Source organism: Neolamprologus brichardi, chromosome 17, assembly GCF_056152115.1.
Source record: "Neolamprologus brichardi isolate AB-2024 chromosome 17, ASM5615211v1, whole genome shotgun sequence".
Classification (NCBI taxonomy): Eukaryota; Metazoa; Chordata; class Actinopteri; order Cichliformes; family Cichlidae; genus Neolamprologus; species Neolamprologus brichardi.
The window spans coordinates 12,399,482-12,418,713 of NC_142120.1; the positions used below are offsets into that span (position 1 = coordinate 12,399,482).

Below are 19,232 nucleotides of genomic sequence, written 5' to 3' on the forward strand. Positions count from 1 at the left end.
TTAAGGCAGTTCCAAAGATAAAAGGGTGTCTAATGCAGCACAAGCAGGGTGTGCAGATCTAGAACAATAATCTATAATCCATGCTCTGTCGCACTATGCATTATATAATATAGCCTATAGAGCAAGGGCATTGAAAGAGACAAGCAACATCCCATAAGTTGAGTTACATGCGGCCTAAAATTAAAACAGTCAGAAGGAGATTTTTTTTACACAAAGTTTGTATTTCTCTAGATGAGAAAGCTGCTAAATCCTCTGCCTCACAAGTAACTTCTGGTACAGATTCCTGTTGTGGAGCCAATCCCACATGACTCAGAAGAACTGAGTGTCCAACAGTTTCAATCAAACCTCCCTGCATAAATTCAGGGGATAAAGATTAGGTTACATTTCTCTTCCTGCCTGATTCGCTTTACACAGTCACTCAGAGCGGCACCGACAGAAAGCACCTGTAAATCTCGTCTCCAGTATGCAGACAGATGCTCATTCGGCAAGCGCTGAGAAAGAGACATGAGCGTCACAGTTTTGCTCTCACTCTGTGCAATCAATCAGAGATTGCCGAGGTCGATGCAGAACAACTTTAATAGATTCATCCAGACTGTTCCTCACAATTAAATTAAGTTGGAAAATCAATTTCAACATCTCATGCAAATTAAGATACGCCACTCTCTCTTGGCCGCTCTATTTGTCTTCTGCTCCTTTTTTTTCTTTGTCTCCCTATCCATTCTTCTGTTTTGTTTTGATTTCAGTCACAGTATTACGCTGTCTGTTTATTCATCTGTCTTTACTTGTTTATATTATGTTCCTCCTCTTTTCTCTTCCACTGTGTCTGTCAAACATATTGATGGAAGAAAACATGCAGTTCACTCAGCTAATTGGCTAAGGTGAAAAGCAATTATGGACCAGTAACCAATAGTAATGAAGAACTATAGAACATTCATTATCTCAATTAAAACGGACTGTCAGTGTTAAAGCATTCCACAATAGGGCAACACAATATACACCAGCTTAATTAATCTAGTGACTCAACTCACTGAAAAACTGTAACATCTTAGTTATTGGATTCTTTTCTGGTTTCTCTTTTTTTTGGTGGATGGTTCTAGTATTTTCAGAGCCCATGCATTTCCCTTCCTAAGGTCTTGTAGAGGGCTGACATTAATCAGTACACCTCATGAAAAGCCAGATTTAAGCTTGAGGATGATGAGCAAAAAACAAGATAAAGAGTTGCAAGGGAAACATGAGACTCGGACTAAAGGAATTTCAGGAGAGAAATTTAGTTCAGGACTGTGGTCAGTACTGATGTTCGTCCCAGGATATCTGATATAAGAATCACTCATTTAAGCCTCCTAAACTGTTCACTGACTCATCTGTGACATATCTGATATTTAATTCTGGGTGATTAAAATTATGATTATGTGAGCACTCTTCACAAAGAAAGGAGAGAAAGAAAGAAATGAGAGGCTTTTTGAAATAGTGGCCACAAAACAACAAGTGCCTCTAATGTGTACTGGTTTGTCTGGATCAGCTTCTGGTGTTTACAGTTGCTAAGCAACTGTAAACACTCTAGCCCTTGAGGTTAGCTAGCACATTTCTATTGACAGAGATGATTAACACTGAAAATCTCACCTTCAGTTCTCGTTGAAGAATGTTCAAACCCTGTTAACCACATTAACCAAAGTATTTTGTCATTCCGAATCATTTAGCGTTTGTTGTTGTCCTACGGGTGGTGCATTGCTTTCTCTTGCAGAAAAACACTAATAACTTCCTGTCCTGTACTCCTGGAGTCTGGGTCGGGTATGAGTCTACATACTTGCACCTCTCTAAGGCTGTGTTAACAGAATGCTGACATCTTCATGATGATGATAAACCGTAAGAAGTCTGACAAGTCGTTAGCCATTGAACATGTGGTTTTATACCACAGAAAACCTTCCATTTTAAAACATAGTGTGACCAAGATTTACAAAACAGAATTACATTTTTTGATCATCGTGACACATAAACTCAGCATTTAAACACTTTAATGCTGGGTTTATGTGTCATGATGATCATATAGTGATCAAGTCAGATAGCTGTTTTCCCATAGACATCTATATGACCAAACGTAATTTCATAACTGTCATAACTATCACCATCTGGTAGCCTTTGCATAGAAAGCAGGTCTAAGCTACTTCCACCATGGCTTTATTGTTTAAAGTGCGTTTAAAAAAAATACTATTAAAAAAAGTACACATAATGTCATGTCAATCAATTTAATTGTTGTTGAGCTACTCTGGATTGGCTCAAAGTGGTTGCTGCTAGCAAGGCTAAAAACACTATTTAAAGTCCTTAAAAGTGGCAAAGAAAAAGAGAGAACACGAGACAATCAACAGCAAAAAAAAAAATGCTGCTTATTAATGTGACAGTTTACTCACTTTTCCCTCTGGTCATCTCTTTCTCTCCCCCTGACTCCATAATGTGCAGTGATGTCTCAGCGGTGTCCCCGGGTGCCTCACTGACACCGCCGTCACTTGTGGCAGCTTCATTTTCTCCAAACACATCCTGCCCCATTGAAGGTTCAATGTACCACACAGTGCGGTGCAGCTGTATCGATATAATGGGGAGCATCTCGAGGGCAACCTTTCAGCCTAATGACATGCAGCTTTACCTGCTCCAAAATGTCACGGCCTTGAACTGCACTGTGTTCCAGACAGAAAATCTTCCAAGAGATGAGGCTGGGTCTTAACCTTTCGCTTGCCAATTAACCTCCTTTCACGGGGCTTCCTGTCATTACTTAATGGAGACAGAGAAAGGAAAAAAGAAAGCGACAGAAGGACACATGAGGGGACAGAGCGAGGAAGCGCTATTCATTTTTCCAATTTTTGCACAAATCAAATGAAGAGGCAGAACAAAGAAATGTAGCATGCACACAAAGTAGTTGCATTTTTTGCTATTTATATTTATGCCAGCATAGACACACTTTTTGTTCATCTGTCACTGTTAAAAAAAAAGCAATGACTCCATATCCTGTAAAGCAACCGTGTTGTAAAGCGTGTGTGTATTTATGAGTAATCAGCCTCTTCCTGTCTTAGGTGTGGATGATGGAGCAGATATCCCCAGAGACATGGTGGTGGGAATCTATGAAAGAATACAACAGAGAGAGCTGCGCTCCAACGAAGACCACGTCACCTACGTTTCCAAGGTTGAGCAGTCCATCGTAGGCATGAAAACAGTAAGGACACACTAATATATCTGAGAACGCTTGCTATAGATTCTGTTTTTTTTAGTTGGATTAATTCACTCAAAGATGAGTGACTTTACACAAAAATGACACATAATGTAGTCACTGAGCTGATTGCCAAATGTGTATATGACTGCGTACGCACACAGACAGACACACTTGTTAACTCCATGCCAAGTCACTCGCTCATTAGTCAAGCTCTTATCACTATCACCTAGCCTTAGTGGCTTTAACAGAGCACATTTATTAGTCATTAAATGTCTCATCAGCAGCTCAATCATTACCTCAGGTCATTACGCGAGCTAGATACATCATTAACCACCGCTATCATTAGACTCATTTTTTAACAGTTTAAGGTTAAAAGACTTTAATGCAACCTCATTGCACATGAACTGAAATATGTATTTGAACATAACTCTGGAGGTTCTTTAGTTAAAAATCAACTTCAGAGACACTTGGTACAGTTTTGTCTGTTTCAGACTGAACAAGCCTGAAGGCAGTAGACTTGGCAGACAGAAATGCAGTCTGTAGCTTTATAACTGACAAATTACACTGATTCATATAGGAATGTACTGTCTGTGCTGGCTCGTAATACTGGAAGGTTTTTTTTTTTAAAAGCTGCAACAATAAAGAGACTTCTGTTTGAATCCGATCAAAGCTGAAGGCCTCCCTGTCTTATTTTTTTAATGAAATGTAGACAAGACAGACAGATTTTTCCTCATTATTTTATTCATCGTTTGGTTATTCAACACTTCAAACATTGCACCCAAATACTAGAGATAAATTGAGATATTCCTTCAAAATTGAATTCAGGTTCAGTTTATTCAAAGTAAAGTCTCGACATAGCATTGGGCATGCTAGCAGTTTGGGTTTAGCGGTTTAGTCCCAACTGAAATATTGTAGCATGCCTCATGAAATTTATCAGACATATTTCTGGAGCTGCTGTCCAGTCAAAAAGGGTGGCAGACTAAAAACCTGCAGATGTAGTTCCCAAGCTCTGCTTTGTAATCACTTGTATTAGCAAAAGTTAGCATGCTACTGTGAGGAGTAAAGTTGTAAAGATTTGACCTGCTCAATGTTACCATGTTGCATTAGTACAGTCATGGCAAAAATAAAGTACACCCTTTTTCAATTCTTTATGCATATAAGTATAAAATTTAAAAAAAATGTTTTCACCGGGTCTGAAAATGATCTATAATAAAGAGAGTGCTAGTCAGTTGGTATGAGGTGTTTGTGCTGATATTCTGTGTTTAGTTTTCACCAGTCGTAGTGATGTGCATTATGGCCAAACATCTCCACTTTGGTGTTGTATGTTTAAAGGCAACCAGATATCATGCTGATCCACCGTGTCCATTATACACTTTTTATTGAATTGTTAAAAGGACACAATTGCAGAAGTTGCAGTGAGCTGTAGTAAAAGCAGATACTTAATTTCAAGCCAACATGAAAATAATCAGAAGAAAGCATTTAAACAGACATTATTAACAAATTTACATGTGTGTATATATATATATATATATATATATATATATATATATATATTTTAATTAGCCACTTAGATAAATTGTTTCTGATCACCGAGGACCCTGGAAGGCACTGCATATGTTTTTTGCCTTTATTATCTCCCCCTGATGGTAATGCAACTTCTGCATGCAGTTATGCATCTTCTGCATGTGTGTCCGTTTCACATTTTGAAGAGGCAAAGCATGAAATAGACACAATGTACTGTCTATTACAGATTTTTCTGTGATGCGGGATGTTAAAGGGCATGGTTCCGGAGCTCTTGTGGTTTGTTTAAATGCATCTCTGCAAACTAAAGCCATGCTGCCATGTTCTCTTTAGAGAGAAAAGGTAGCCCTTCAATATAAGATATACTTGTTCTCTCTTTTTTGAATTGTTTTGCCCTAAACTTTAACATTTAACATGCTAACTGAAGCCTGCAGCTCTTGGCTTTTTTGCAGTTTCTCTGAGCATTGCATGGTCTGACCTTTGGTCATGGATGAATTTTTTTAGGATGTCCAACTCCCAATTAAATGCTGTCTTGAATGTTTTCCACTTGTGAATAATCTTTCTCACTGTAGAATGATGGACTTCAATTTACATGAAAATGGCATTATAATCCTTCCCAGATTGATGGACAGCAACACTTGTTTCTTTAAGAACTTTCTTAACTTTCTTCCTTGGCATGTTAAAACACACCTGAATGCTCCAGACCAGCAAACTGCCAATGCTCTGGTTTTATAGATGTGCTTACACATCTGTTTTGATTATGTCCTGATAAAAAAAAGGTCCAACTTTCTTGGTGCATCCATGTCACAAAAGGAAATGAGTGAGTCTTCATGTTTTAATTAATTTTAAATTCAACACCAATTATAGCAGTTGCTTCCAAATGACATTGACTTTGAAAGTATTCCCTCCACCTTTTTATTCCGGCTTACGCCTTTAAGTGTCTCTTAGTGATCGATGAGTAGCCATAGGATGACAGAGGGAGTGCTGTCAAAGCCAAAACAATGATGGATTGTTGTGATAGGAAGTGACTGTTGCTGCCAATGGCGGCCGTCTGCTATAAAAAGAACGAGTCTTAAATAAAGTTTCTTCTGTGGAAATAATAACCCAGCCAACAGTCTCTGTACTCTGAATTCTAAACGCCTTATCTACTATTGCTCCAGAAGTGGCACACAAATATGATGAATTTTCCTGTATAGCTAGTAAATAATTGATGATTTGGTGAAAGCTGTATTACAGCCTTTGATGAATGAGATGACGTAGCTTTATATCTAAACATGTGAATATTTTTTTTTATATTTGTTTTTATTTTATTTTATTTGAAGTCAATCATTTGCCTATAAATATATTGGCATCTCTTTTCAAGCTGTTTCTTAATAATACTTTTTTTTTTTTTTAAATGAGCAGGAGGCATTTCAGGCTAATGATGTCTTTACATGTTTCTGACATTAGTATAATGAGAAAGCAGGCTGGCTGTGGAAGGCTGGGCTCGAGTCGGTATACCCTGCAGTGATGAGAGAGCAGAAGAAAAGGAGACAGAGGCTATGTGTGTGTACTCCATGCATTGCAAATTATTCTCTCAGAGCAGAGGGAAGGAAACTTTGAAATGCACACAGGGAAAATTGCACAGGGGCTGTGTATATTTGTGTCTTACCCTGAAGAGGGATCAACTCCACATCTACTCTGCTGCTTTTTGGATTTTTGCAGAGCACAGAAAGCTGGACCAGACAAGGCAGAGACAAGTGTGTGTGAAAGGGTGACAACATGATTGGATCAGTCCTCCGAAGGCAGTTTGTTTTGTTTTTGTTTGTTTTGTTTGTTTTGTTTGTTTTGTTTTGGGTTTTTTTTGGGGGGGGGGGGTTGCAGTGTAATCTGCTTAAACTTGAAAAAGCACCTTAGTTGAAGAGGAGATGCCAAACGTTTTCAGACAAAAGCAGCATTCTCTGAATAAAAAAAACCCCACCTGTAAGCACAGGCCTGCCCTCTATGCTAATAGAGTTTTTCCTTATGTAGGATCCAGTAACTAAACAACAAGAAGTACATTGCAGAAATAAAACTAACAGGATTTGGCAACAACTCATATTTTTCTTTTTTTTTTCTTTTTGTACAAGCAGCCTGTGGCAAAACATCCCTCTTTGATGACTACCACAGCTACTAGAATCGAGCAGAACAACCATCACTGTAGGAACACAAACACTCGAAATATGACATTTGGAACACAGAAAGTGAATCTTCCGCTTGTCTTCTTCATCTTTTATTTTTAAGAAACCTGTTATAATCCCACTAGCAATAAAAAGCAGTTTTGTTTGGACTGGTCCAAAGACGCCAACAGCTCGCTCTCACAAACAATGCATTGCAAAGATATGTGCAAGATAAGAAAACATACAAAATATATTTGCTTTTGGTGTTTTATTTTATTGTTATATTAAGCTGGGATTTGTCTTTGCCAAGAGGGAACGCCGAACATCAGACAGACCAAACCTAAGTAAATAATCCTAAAATGTAAACCTGGATTTATGGAAATGTTCTCCTCAAGAGGGCACAGATTTTGTTCTTAAGCTTTATAACCATTCTCACTCTTAGCTGTTGCTATAAATTACCATTTTAAAGTACTCTTAAGACTAAGAAATATATGTCCATGTCACACTAAGTTGTCTCATTTTGTGCTTAATGGAGTTTTTTCTACTGCACCAGCCTTGTATCTCCTAGCTTTGGGAGGAAATTTTGATTTAGGTCTTCCAGCTTCTCTTTTTCTGGATTTTTGAATTATTTTAAAGCATCCCATCAATGTCTGTAATATGATTTTTGATGGCTGGGTCTCCCTTTGTGTTCATATTCAGGTTCTCTCCGTCCCTCATAGAAGACTAGTGTGCTGTAGTCGACTTTTTGAGGTGACAGACGTCAACAAGGCCCAAAAACAAGCAGCACACCAGAGAGAAGTCTTCCTCTTCAATGATCTCCTTGTGGTAAGTAGACGAAAAGCCTTACACTTTATTAAATTGACAATTATCATGAGATATTCAGTATAAAAATACTCATGTTTTCATCCTGAGAGTTTCTTTTTCCTTCTTCTGCACACAATCAGACTTTGAAGTTGCTTATTTAGTTATGACAGTTGCAGTCCAACAATTCTTACTTTGGGTCCAGCTTTTCGCAGTGCTTGTCTTTTTTATGTTATTTCATAACTCTGGCGTCTCCAGGCATTTCTTTTAATTATAGTAAGCAAATAATAATAATCAAAGATCTGTCCTCTGCAGAGCTGCTTTAAAGGATGGTAATATAGTTTCATTTCACTTGAGGACAGCACAGATTAGCTGCTCATTTGATCCAAAGTTATATAGATGTGGGAATTATCAAAGGTTTAAATGTTGGACATAATGTTCTCATTAAGAGGCGCATAGGAGTTATCTATCCAATGTATTTAACTAACCTCATAATTATGTCAAATGCCGCAACATACAGGAAAGGCAAAAAGCAGCATAGCCATATTACTTCGCTTTCTATGGAGGCATAAAAGTAATTGGGACCTGCAGGAGAGGTTGTTAAAACTCCAATTTGAAGTAAAAGACTAAAGAAGCTATTGTCCAACATCACAGTGCAATTCTGTTCATTTGGCACTAAAAGTTAGCGGAGCGATATACTTCGCAAGGATGTTTTCTCGTGACAGCTTTGAAAGCGGGACAGAAGTTGTCTTTGAAAATTTTTCACTACGGGATGAAAGTAAAGGGGACTTCTCTTTGAATTTGGCCCCTGTTACAGCAGCTTGAAAATGTCAAGAAGTGTTTAAAGTGCCAATGTGATGTATTGGTTTAATACGCCTTTCCTGGTAAATTATGTCTCACAGTAGTGCTGGAAAACAGATATGCCTCATCTTTCTCTATCTGGAAGGTCATTCGGTGGAAAAAAAAAAGGAGCTCCATAACAGCCACAATATATCCTGATATAAGCACTGGCGCGCAATCTGAAACACTTGGAAGGTTGTAGTGCACATTAGTATTGACTATCCGCTCTTGATGTTGTCACGGCAGGGTGCGCCGGTGTGTTTTTTGAAACAGGACCCAAAAGCAGATGTGGACGAGGAGTTGCAGGTTTAAACAGAAAGCGATCCTTTATTTGGATGATAGCAGGAGTTAAACATGGAACCCTAAGCAAACTAAAAAACACTAAGAAACAAACACTATGAAGTTCTATGACTATAACAATGACAATGACTAAGACAATGATGGGGATAACAGACGACTTGACAATGACATTCAGAAAACAGAGGACTTAAATACACACGAGGCGATCAGGGGAAGTGGAGACACATGAGGAAACAGCTGACTTGGATATACATAATGATGCACAGGAAAGAGTAAAACTAACCACATGAACACAGAACACAAGACCCTTTTCAAAATAAAACAGGAAACATGCAGACTTAGACACGACAACACAAGCTTAACAGGCCTAACACACATGACAGACTAGACAAGTAACCAAACACAGAAACCAACGAGACAGATGATAAACAATCACTAACCTAAACCTCCACTGACCCCTAAATAAGAACAACACAAACTTATAACCAAACTGATATGAAAGCTTCAAAAATTACAAAATAAAACACAAAATGCTGGGTCAGAGACCCAGCCTGTGACAGATGTTTTTAAATGCTCAAATAGTTTGTTCTTTCGCAACTGCCTTTGATGTTGTTATGCGATATGGAAATCTCTGGCAAGATTTTTGGAAGTGTTCAGAACATGGAACAAGGAATTAAATAGGCAGTTCTGTCCATCAAACATTTTACTACAAGGCTCATGGTGTTGTTTACTTCTACAGATCTTGAAGCTTTGTCCAAAGAAGAAGAGCTCCGCGGCCTACACTTTCTGCAAAGCCATGGGACTACTTGGCATGCAGTTTCACCTTTTTGAAAATGAATGTAAGTCACAATGCTGGTTAAAAAAAAAAAAATCCCCTCTTGATATCTCCTTAAGTCATTGCTAAAAATCTGCCATTTCCAAGCTTGCACAGAGAAAAAAATATCTGTCGAAATTCGAAGCAAACAAGGACTGTGTAATTTGTTGCTTTATCTTAAAGGGCTTATTTTAAGCACAATAGTCTTTTTATTTTTTTTTCTGACAGCATCAAACTAGTATCAGTTTTATACCAATCTTGCATTTCAATTTCTGGAAATGTCATTCTCCCAGTCCCATTCAATACATGCTGCATGACATTTTTACAAGCAAGCCCAAGTTTGCAGCTCAGAGTGACCTTTAGAAGTCTTTTTATGATCACACTTGTAACTAAGACGCCCAGGAAAGTAGTTTAGATATGCTTTTCACTCAACAGTTTAATGTACTCCACAGACTACCCCCATGGAATCACCATCCTCTCGCCATTCGGATCAGACAAGAAGCAGGTATTAAACTTCTGTGCTCAAAGTGCAGAGGAGCTGCTCAAGTTTGTGGAAGACCTAAAGGAATCAATCGCAGAAGTGACGGAGATGGAACAGATACGCATCGAGTGTGAGAATCTTTCTAAATTGTCCATATCACTCAATCAGTGCTCATAGTGCAGTTATATAATTGTTGTTTTTACTTGGAAGGATGTTGAGCGTTTGAGTATAATCGTCAACTTTGTGTCTATTCCTTTTGTAGCAATACTCCCTACAACTGAAGAAGGGTCAAATGCTATTACATTTTGCACCAAATCAATAATGTCATATCTTGGGGTGTTAGAGATCTTCTTAGATGTGAGAATCAATATACCTTTTTTTTTTCATTTTGCTTTTTTCTTTTTGGTATTATGCGCAAACTACTTGTCTGTGTCCCATTTGTGTGGTTTCAGACTTAGTTTTGAAAGAAAAAAAACCTTCTGATGCACTGCAGCTCAAGCACACTGCAGGGGGGCAATGATACGGAGGTGAAAATAGGTCAGGGCTCCTCAAAGCAGCCAGGCATCTGACTTGCTCGGACTTGTGCGCGCCTGAAATTCTCTAGACAATGAGTCACTGCAACACATGGACAACCTAAGTGTGTCCGCAGCCTAGCTCCTGCCAGTGGGCTTCAAAGAGAGGATCCCTGCTGGGTTTTGATGCAGTTGCCTTACCCTCGATAGAGCGGGAGGCCCTGCAGCCAGGGGGGGAGCAGGCAACAACATACGGAGATAGGCAGGTGTTGACAGAAGGAAATTATTTTTCTCTTGGAGCTGTGTAAAGGCTGGAATAACTTGTGCTAAAACATAAGAGAGTGCATGTTGGGACACATTTATTATATTTGCAAAGGCAAACTTTTTCTCAGGTGGTGATAGATAAACATTTTGAAAACAAGAAAGAGCTGTCACCTGAACAGACAAACTTCCCATCGTTTTCCTCCAAGGAGCTTGATTTTGTCAGCAGATTAGTAAACAGGCTTGCAGCAAGCTCACTTCTGTTTCGAGTTTCCCTCTTTGAATTTCTTTCCCCTCTCGCTGCTGTTTTTAATAAAGGTAAATTAAATATTGTCATAATTCTTTGCCACCACAGAATTTCTTAGTTTTGCCACAGTTTAAACCAAATTACTGTACACAGAATTTTAAGCCCGACCTAATAGTTACACTGACTGAGCAGTGCAACAGCATTAAGCATGCAGGCTTATTATTCTTCAGATTTTTGCTGCTTATTCTTCTTCTCATTATTATTCTTACTGAGTGGCATTAAAGTTCACTATTAATTAGCTGTCAGATTTTATCTTCTTCTTATTATTATTGCTATTATTATTCCACCTAAAATTTTGACATCCTTCAACTTTGAGAACCTCCCACAGAAGTTATACCAAGATCCACAGCTCCAGTGAGAATAGTGGGCTCTGGCTTTTGATAACAAGTTGTCATATAGATTTCCATATTCATAATTCAAAGTTTTTTTGGATTACAAGGCTTTGGATTTCTTTCCACAGGAGCACTTTAAGTTTCATAAAGAATTAGATTTAAAAACAGAACAGTGTAGAGATATCGCCTAGAAAATACTTACTTTCACAAATGCCATTAAAGCCCAGCCTTTTCCCACCAACTTGCTTATAGCCAATAAATATAAAACAGGTTTTGGAATTTCACAATACAAATGTGAAACTTTTGTATTTTATACTTGGGAAGTCTCTGGCACTCGTGATGAATCAATTCTTCCAATATCACTTGTAACTTTTCTTCGAGACCCACTTCCAATGTTTCTCTCACTTGTTTGGACAGTAGGCTCACACCTCCTGTTCTTTTTACAAGCTTTAGTCACCATAGCAACTGGTGACTGGTGTCACCTTTTCTCTCAATTTAAAACTCATCATGGCTAATCCAGTGGGGATTGGTGTGTCCGGTTTTTATTGACGCTTTGATGCAATTCAGCACAACTGTCGTTCACTGTAAGATCAATTTTATTCAAAGTCTTGTTGACTGACAGGTTTTACAGGAATTTTGCTAGACTTTCAAATGAAAAACTGCTTATCAGGGCTTGTAAATACCACTGGATTTTCAGGACTTTCAAAACAAAAGCTCAAATATTAAACTGGCGTTTCATCAGATGTTTTTAGTTGTCGCTTTCAAACAGACTTGGTGATGGATACACACGGTCTACACTTTGTTTCATCTTTAAAAGAAGACTAATCAGAAGGTATTCTTCAAAATACAAGCTTACACATATTAAAACTGTTTAACTGGGATAATAAAAGGTAGCGGCTTCATTAGTGGTTCCTGTTATGACCACTATTATATAAACAAAATGAATTTACATGTTCTGGACTTTCAAAATGAAATTCACTTCATAATAAAAATGACATTTGAACACTTTTCCAATAGTCCGATTCATACTCTGCATGTTTTTTTACCTTTCCAATAATTTTAGCCAAATTATACTTGACTGTCAAAATAAAACCTTAAAAAATATTAAAGCTGACTTTCAAGGCTTATAAAACATGACAGTTTTTTATATATAATTCATTATCCTGAGGCTCCCTGAGTAGTTCAATTTATGCCTACTGCTGTGGCCTTTAAAAATAAAATGTCCCTGATATCTTTTCACTGTCTCTTTATCTAGCTAGAGGTACTTACATTAAGCTCCCAATACTTTTGCAACATCCAGAAAAAAAATTCTTATTATCTGATGGTTCATCATAAATCATCCTCCTGTTACATCCCATTAACTGCTGACAACTCAAATGGCAGCAGGTACATTAGCATACTCAAAATTTCTTCTTCTTTTTTTTTTTTTTTTTTTAGTTTTAGCTTTTTCTTACTTATACTCACCAGCCACCTTCGGTACATCTTAGGTACACAGATATATATCAAGCCAAACAAGTGGCAACTTAATATATGCAGATGTGGTGAAGATGACAGAGGTCAGAGGAGAGGCAACAGTAACTTGTTACAACCAAGGTATGCAAAAGAGCATTTCTGAATGCACAACACCCCTTTTAAAGCAGATTGGCAAAAGCAGCAAAACTATTACCAGCTGTTTGGCTAACAGCAAATTATTATTAAAGACAGTGAGAGATTGTTAACTATAGTATCTTCTCAATGCATGCTGCTAGGCACTGTTAAGATGTTGTTATGCCAGGCATGCATTCGCCTAAAACAGCTGAGCTTAAGTTTGGTTGGTCCAACTGCTGTACAGTCAATACTGAGACGGGTCTTTCCAGGGTTTAACTAAAGTTACACAAATCACTGACATTAATAACAGGGAATAGTCCTGCGTGTTAATCCAACTTTACATTATGGACAGTTTCCCTCTTTAATACGGAAAAGTGCATATTAAAATCATAATGCTTTGGTAATGAGCCATAGTGTTTTAATAATGTTTAGTAATGGAAAAAAAACATAATTATAGCCACTATAATAATTTTATTGAAAGTACAACTACATTTCAAACCCTGTTGGATTTTTCATCAGTCATGGTAGATGTTGTATTGCACATGTGACTTTACAAGAAACATCCAAGTAAATTACTGATTCAGTACAATGGAAATAAAGACTGTTATTTATATTTTTAGTTTTCTATTGATGGAACTGGAGCTTACTTTTTTCTCCTTTCCGTTTATCTCTTAGTCTCAGAATGCGGACATGTTGTACCGCACCCTCAAAGTCTCACCTGGCAGTTTTGTGGCTCAGCATCAAAATTAGAATGCAGTGTTGTGTTGGAAACAAAACAACATTTAGTCATGATGATTGGAAATGACATGCAATTACCATCAAGTGTGAAGTTTAATTAGCGAGATGAAGAGGTGTGTGTTGAGAATGGAGAAGAGAGTGGGTGGGAGAGGCAACAGGAGAAATGTGCATGAGTGTGTGTGTGTGTGTGCTCGCTTTTGAAGGATGAAATGTTCCTGGTTAATTTTGTTGCTCTTACCCATCATCATCCACCAATCTATCAACTTCCTTTCTCTCTCTGTCATGGTGATTATGAGGATGATCATTTTTGGTTTCTGCTCTCTGCAGGGGAGCTGGAAAAGCAGCAGGGAGCCAAGACACACTCGGTAAAGAACAACGGCACACAGCTAGAGCTTCGCGGTAAACAGGGCTCCCCATCAGGTGTGTGTGTATGTGTGTGTGCATACTGTTGCTTATTGAATCCCACTGGAGAGACACCAACTGCGCTGTTAATTTGTTTACCTGCTGCTGTTTTTAAGAACTTGATCATATCTTCAAAAACTAGGCACTACCTGTAGCATTTAACATCAAGAACACTGTGTAATTTAAGATGTGTACAATGCTTGTAAAGACTGTAAATGCGCACCTTTAGCTAAGCCTCGCCTAGTTTCAGGTGTAGTTACTAGTCCTCCAAAGTCACATGAAATGGGGTATAGTCTTTCAAACAATGTCTTTCTCAAGTAAACTAAACTGGGCTTCTCAGTTCTACTTCTCTCTTTCACAGCTTACTAGTTGTTATGAAACTGTCTCATTTTAAAAAGAGAACCAGGTGAAAGGGTCTTAGATCTACACTTAATGAATACAAGCTCAATAAATGAGAATTCAAATTAGATTTTTTTGTGTAAAAAAAAATCTAATTTGATTTTGATGGTGAAAGAATGAAATATTCATAGTACTCACAATACTTTCTACACCGTATTATGAATTACACTCAATGGCCTCTTCATTAGATATATCTGATCAACTCCTTGCTAGCACAATTATCTAATCAGCCAATCACATGGCAGCAACTCAACTCAAGGTCAAGATGACCTGGTGAAGTTCAAACCAAACATTAAAATGGTGAAGGAATGTGATTTAGGGGACTCTGAAGGTGTTATGGTGATTGGTACTAAACGGCCTGGTCTTTTACAAACTGTTGATCTGCTGGGATTTTCCCATACAACCAGTTCTCTGGATTAAAATACCTTGTTGATGCCAGAGTTCAGCAGAGAAAGTCCAGAATAAGGAGGAATATATCTGATTGTACAACATGTCAAACCTTGAAGTAAATGGGCTACAGAAGCCAAAGACCACACAAGGTGCCACTACTGTCAGCTATGATCAGGACACTATGGCCACAGTTCACACAGGCTCTAAAATTAGACAACAGGAAAAAAAATGCTATTATGTCAATATGGACCAAAGTTTCCAGCCCCTGCTGAATCTGTGCCACGGAACTAGCAAGGTCTATCTAATAAAGTGGCTAGTGAGTGTATCTGTCAAGGTTGTTGCCACTTGTCACGGTTTGGTGCTGTGACGGACAGGATGAGGACCCAAATAGAAGGGTGAACTTAAAGAAGCAGCTTTATTGCACTGTGCAGACACTCGAAAGATAAACTCAGGACAAATTAAACTAAACCAGGAACTAAGAACTGAAACACTGGAAAACTAGGAACAATGAACTTGGAGCAATGGAAACCGGAAACACAAAGAAACTCGCACAGCAGATGGCATGGTACAACACGGCAACAAGCGGAAGACTGAGGACTAAAATACACAGACAGGATGACGAGAGGATGGGGAACAGGTGGAAACACAGCTGGGACTAATCAGACATAATAAGACAGAAGGAAAGCAAAACTCAGAACACTGAACACAGGACACAAGACTATCAAAGTAAAACGGGAAACAAGAGATATCCACAAAGACACAGACTTGACACTGACTGAGGAGATGCAGGGAACAAGGAACACAGAGTAGAGAAACAGAAAACAAGAGACTAGAATGAAACTAATGAAATCAAAGCCTTTTAATAACACAAAAACACTGGGTAACTGACCCAGGTACGACTATGCTGTTACTAGATCCAGCAGTAGATCCTAAAAGTAGCCTAAAACCATGTAAAAGTTTTGCATTCATTTTTAAGTAATTTTAAAAATAAACTTTTATTTGTCATGAACACATAAGGTTGTATAACCAAAATCTTCTTATCGTCTATTCATGCTTCTCACAAAATGCTGATGCTAAAGACATATATAATAATAAACGCTGTTTTATTGGGCACTCTTCTGAATGAGGTTACGAGGTGGCTTCCAGACAGCAGTTCAGTATGTGAGGCTCTGTGAGTGTGTTTGAATCATAGGTACACAGAAGGGAGAGAGGGACAGCCTGTGTTCTATAGCCATCCCAATAACTGCAAGCCATAGGATATTTCACAACTTTGAGTTCAAATCCAATAACTGCAACACCAAAACACAGGAGACATTATCACTGGAAGTTCCTTACACTCATTCTGAACTGGAGCACTTGTTTCCTTCCTTCCTTAGCATTCTTGTACTATGCTGCATCCAAGCTTGAAGACACATTTGTTCCATTAGTAAAGCTTTAAAGTTGCATGAATGCAGTTGTGAGTGTGATGGTATTTCTAGGTGAATGATCTTTATTACTGGTATCTTGTGTTTATGTAATTTGTCCTCATAAGAGAGCTTGACATCAGTAGCATTTTCTTAATGTGTGAGGCTAACTAATTGCATGCATGGCATTATGATAAAGACACAGGAGAGCAGACTGTTTCATTTTAACACAGTAATGAGGGTTAGCATTACTTGTAACAGGTTAAATTTATACTTTGTTAACATTTTTCCTATTTTGCAAGAGAGGATAAGTGATAGTTTTGGCTTTTTGTGGAGGGTAACTTCCCCAACTCCAATAAAAAGAGGTCAGTTACATGAATAAATTCTGATGTGGCAGCATCACGGACTATAACTACAATTGATGTAAAGTTAATGGTGTTTATAGACTACCTCTACAGTAGCAAACATCCTTAAAATATGTTGTTTATGCCATTCCTTAAAATTTCAAGAGCCTGCCATGAAAAGTCACTGATGCTAAGCTTTGATTGTACATTTGCTTTTTAGAGAGTGGTTTACTGAATTTTCACTTGCTTCTAGAAGTTCTTCCGCAGAATGATTGATTGCATGCTTGCTTCAAGCAAGTCTAAAATTCCTTATCTTTATCTTGGAAAAAAAAGAGTGATTTTGCCACCACCTTTGTCCCTTTTTCCCTTCTGTTTTCGCCCCTGCAGGACACCAGGAGATAGATGACAGAAGTGGACACAATGCAGTAGAGGTAAGTGCCTAATAATAGGCTTATGTCCCAAACAACAGGTAAGTGAGTGCAGTGAGAGTCTTTGCAGTGGCAGTATCGAGGTAGGACAAGATAAACTCAGGAGTATCTTTAGGATTAGAGGCGTCAAGCAAGTGTGGGTGAAGAGTGCGTGAGAGAACGAGTGCTGCTGGGTAACGTGCAGCGGGCATGTGAGGTAACCCAATCAAACAAAATATTAGATAAAAGGACTCCTTTGTCGTTTAAAAATTAAATATGATGGCTCGGGAGAATTAATACACTCACAGCGGTCAGAGCAGGTTGTCCTCATGCTGAAAACACATCAGGCTTAAATATTATCTGGAAGCCAAAAAAAGAAATAGGTTGTAATTAGTTTCGCAAGCTCAGGCAAAAATTGTGACTCCTTTGGGGCCTTTCAAGAAAACGAAAAAAAAAAAGGCTGGGGAAAGCTGAGGACATGTGTGAAATGCATTTACTGTGTGTGTACCCGCATGCAGCATTGAGACCTTAATTAACACAGCAGCATGCAGGCGGATAATTTTAACGCTCATTTGGCCTGCAATGGTCACCTCCCCACCCGTTTGCCAGACTTCATTGGGGAGGGGGACCTCTCGTGTGAACATTTTGTGCAAGAAACACAGGAAATGGAACTACACAGTAAGTGTATCCTTGAAGCATCAGGTGACCTTTATTAGCCTCTCTTTTTTGTGGCTCTGGAGTTTAGGCTTGGATTGAAAAGTCAAATACACGGGGTCAATTTGACATTCAGTGGCTGTTTAATTCCACACAGCCACTGGTAATATGTTACACTGTATGTCTTTTGCTCAGGTGCTGGCTCAAGCAAATATAATTCATAAGTTCTATCAGATGCTTCATAGTCATAATAATGAACTATGATCAGCTTTAATTTGAAAACATGTGCAGTCACATCATTGGCGTTATAGATTCCAGAGTGCTTGTGATACAAAAGCCATTCAACAAACTAGCAAGAAAAAATTAGAGTGCAAATCAAATTATTATAATTATTATAATTAAGATTTTAGCTGGAGTAAATTTGGACATACTCCAATCCCAACAATATTTTTTTTTTCATCATTTCTTTGCACAGGGTTGGCTTCAGGTCATTCTCGTTCCATTTTTTTTCTTTTGTGTGCCTCAGGTCAGTTCTACCCCAGGTCAATCTTCATGGTTGTCTGAACTACCTTCACCAGCCATCTTGCTCTCTGCCATCCAGCCTACAGTAGCCTAAATGTCAGGGGCTGGTGGGGAGCCACTAGCTGTCCAAACACATTTATCTCAAAAACCAGGAGGATCCACTCCAAAAAAGCCTCTTTATACTAGAGGCAGAAATCTAAGGATAACAAATCCTGCGGCAAGCTTTTAATCTTAGATTTGATAAGGTGATGAGATTCTAATGTTACTATCTGCCTCAGAGCAGTGACAACAAGCCGACTGTGTTGTTACAAAATGGCTGTAAAAATAATCCAGGTCTTTGTATGATGCATAGAGTGAGAAGATTACCAGTCTGACGCAGGGCTACTGATGCTGAAATGAGCCCAAAATTTTGGATTTGTTACTCTATAAGACTTTTTGCCACCTCTTGTCGCTTTTGCGCCAAGCTGCTGGACTTGTTGAGTGTAGAAGAACCAGATGTGAAAATCCAAATCTCTAATTACACCTGCTGTAAAATAATGGCTTTAGAGCCCAAAGACAAACTTGTGCTTAGTACAGATACATGCAAAGGCATCCTTTTGGGCTTAAACTAATGAGCTTTTTGTGATTTTTGACTAATTTGGACCATCTGTTGAACAAATCTATTTTTTTTACTGAGAAAAAAAACTTTTGAAAGGCACAAGAAAGTCATTTAAATCCTTCACTCTTTATCTGAAGTGATTTAGAGCTCACTGATACTGTATGGTAAGTCATCAAGAAGAAGTGACTCTTGGCACATTCAAAAGGAGAAAATGTTAATCGAGTTCTTTCGCACAAGAGTCACACCAGCTGCTTTAAAAGAAGGGACGAACACTACTGTAAG

At 38.3% G+C, this 19,232-nt stretch overlaps 1 protein-coding gene across 2 annotated transcripts in view; it reads left to right on the forward strand.

Annotated features, from left to right (window-relative positions):
* Window positions 1-19,232, forward strand: part of iqsec3a (IQ motif and Sec7 domain ArfGEF 3a) — a 119,666-nt gene that overhangs the window by 94,854 nt on the left and 5,580 nt on the right. For both annotated transcript variants that reach the window (XM_006780729.3, XM_006780730.3), the window contains exons 8-13: window positions 3,063-3,202; window positions 7,558-7,683; window positions 9,539-9,638; window positions 10,066-10,224; window positions 14,159-14,251; window positions 17,157-17,200. In XM_006780729.3, coding sequence (XP_006780792.2) covers window positions 3,063-3,202; window positions 7,558-7,683; window positions 9,539-9,638; window positions 10,066-10,224; window positions 14,159-14,251; window positions 17,157-17,200 — 662 coding nt within the window. The remainder of the gene's footprint in view (window positions 1-3,062; window positions 3,203-7,557; window positions 7,684-9,538; window positions 9,639-10,065; window positions 10,225-14,158; window positions 14,252-17,156; window positions 17,201-19,232) is intronic.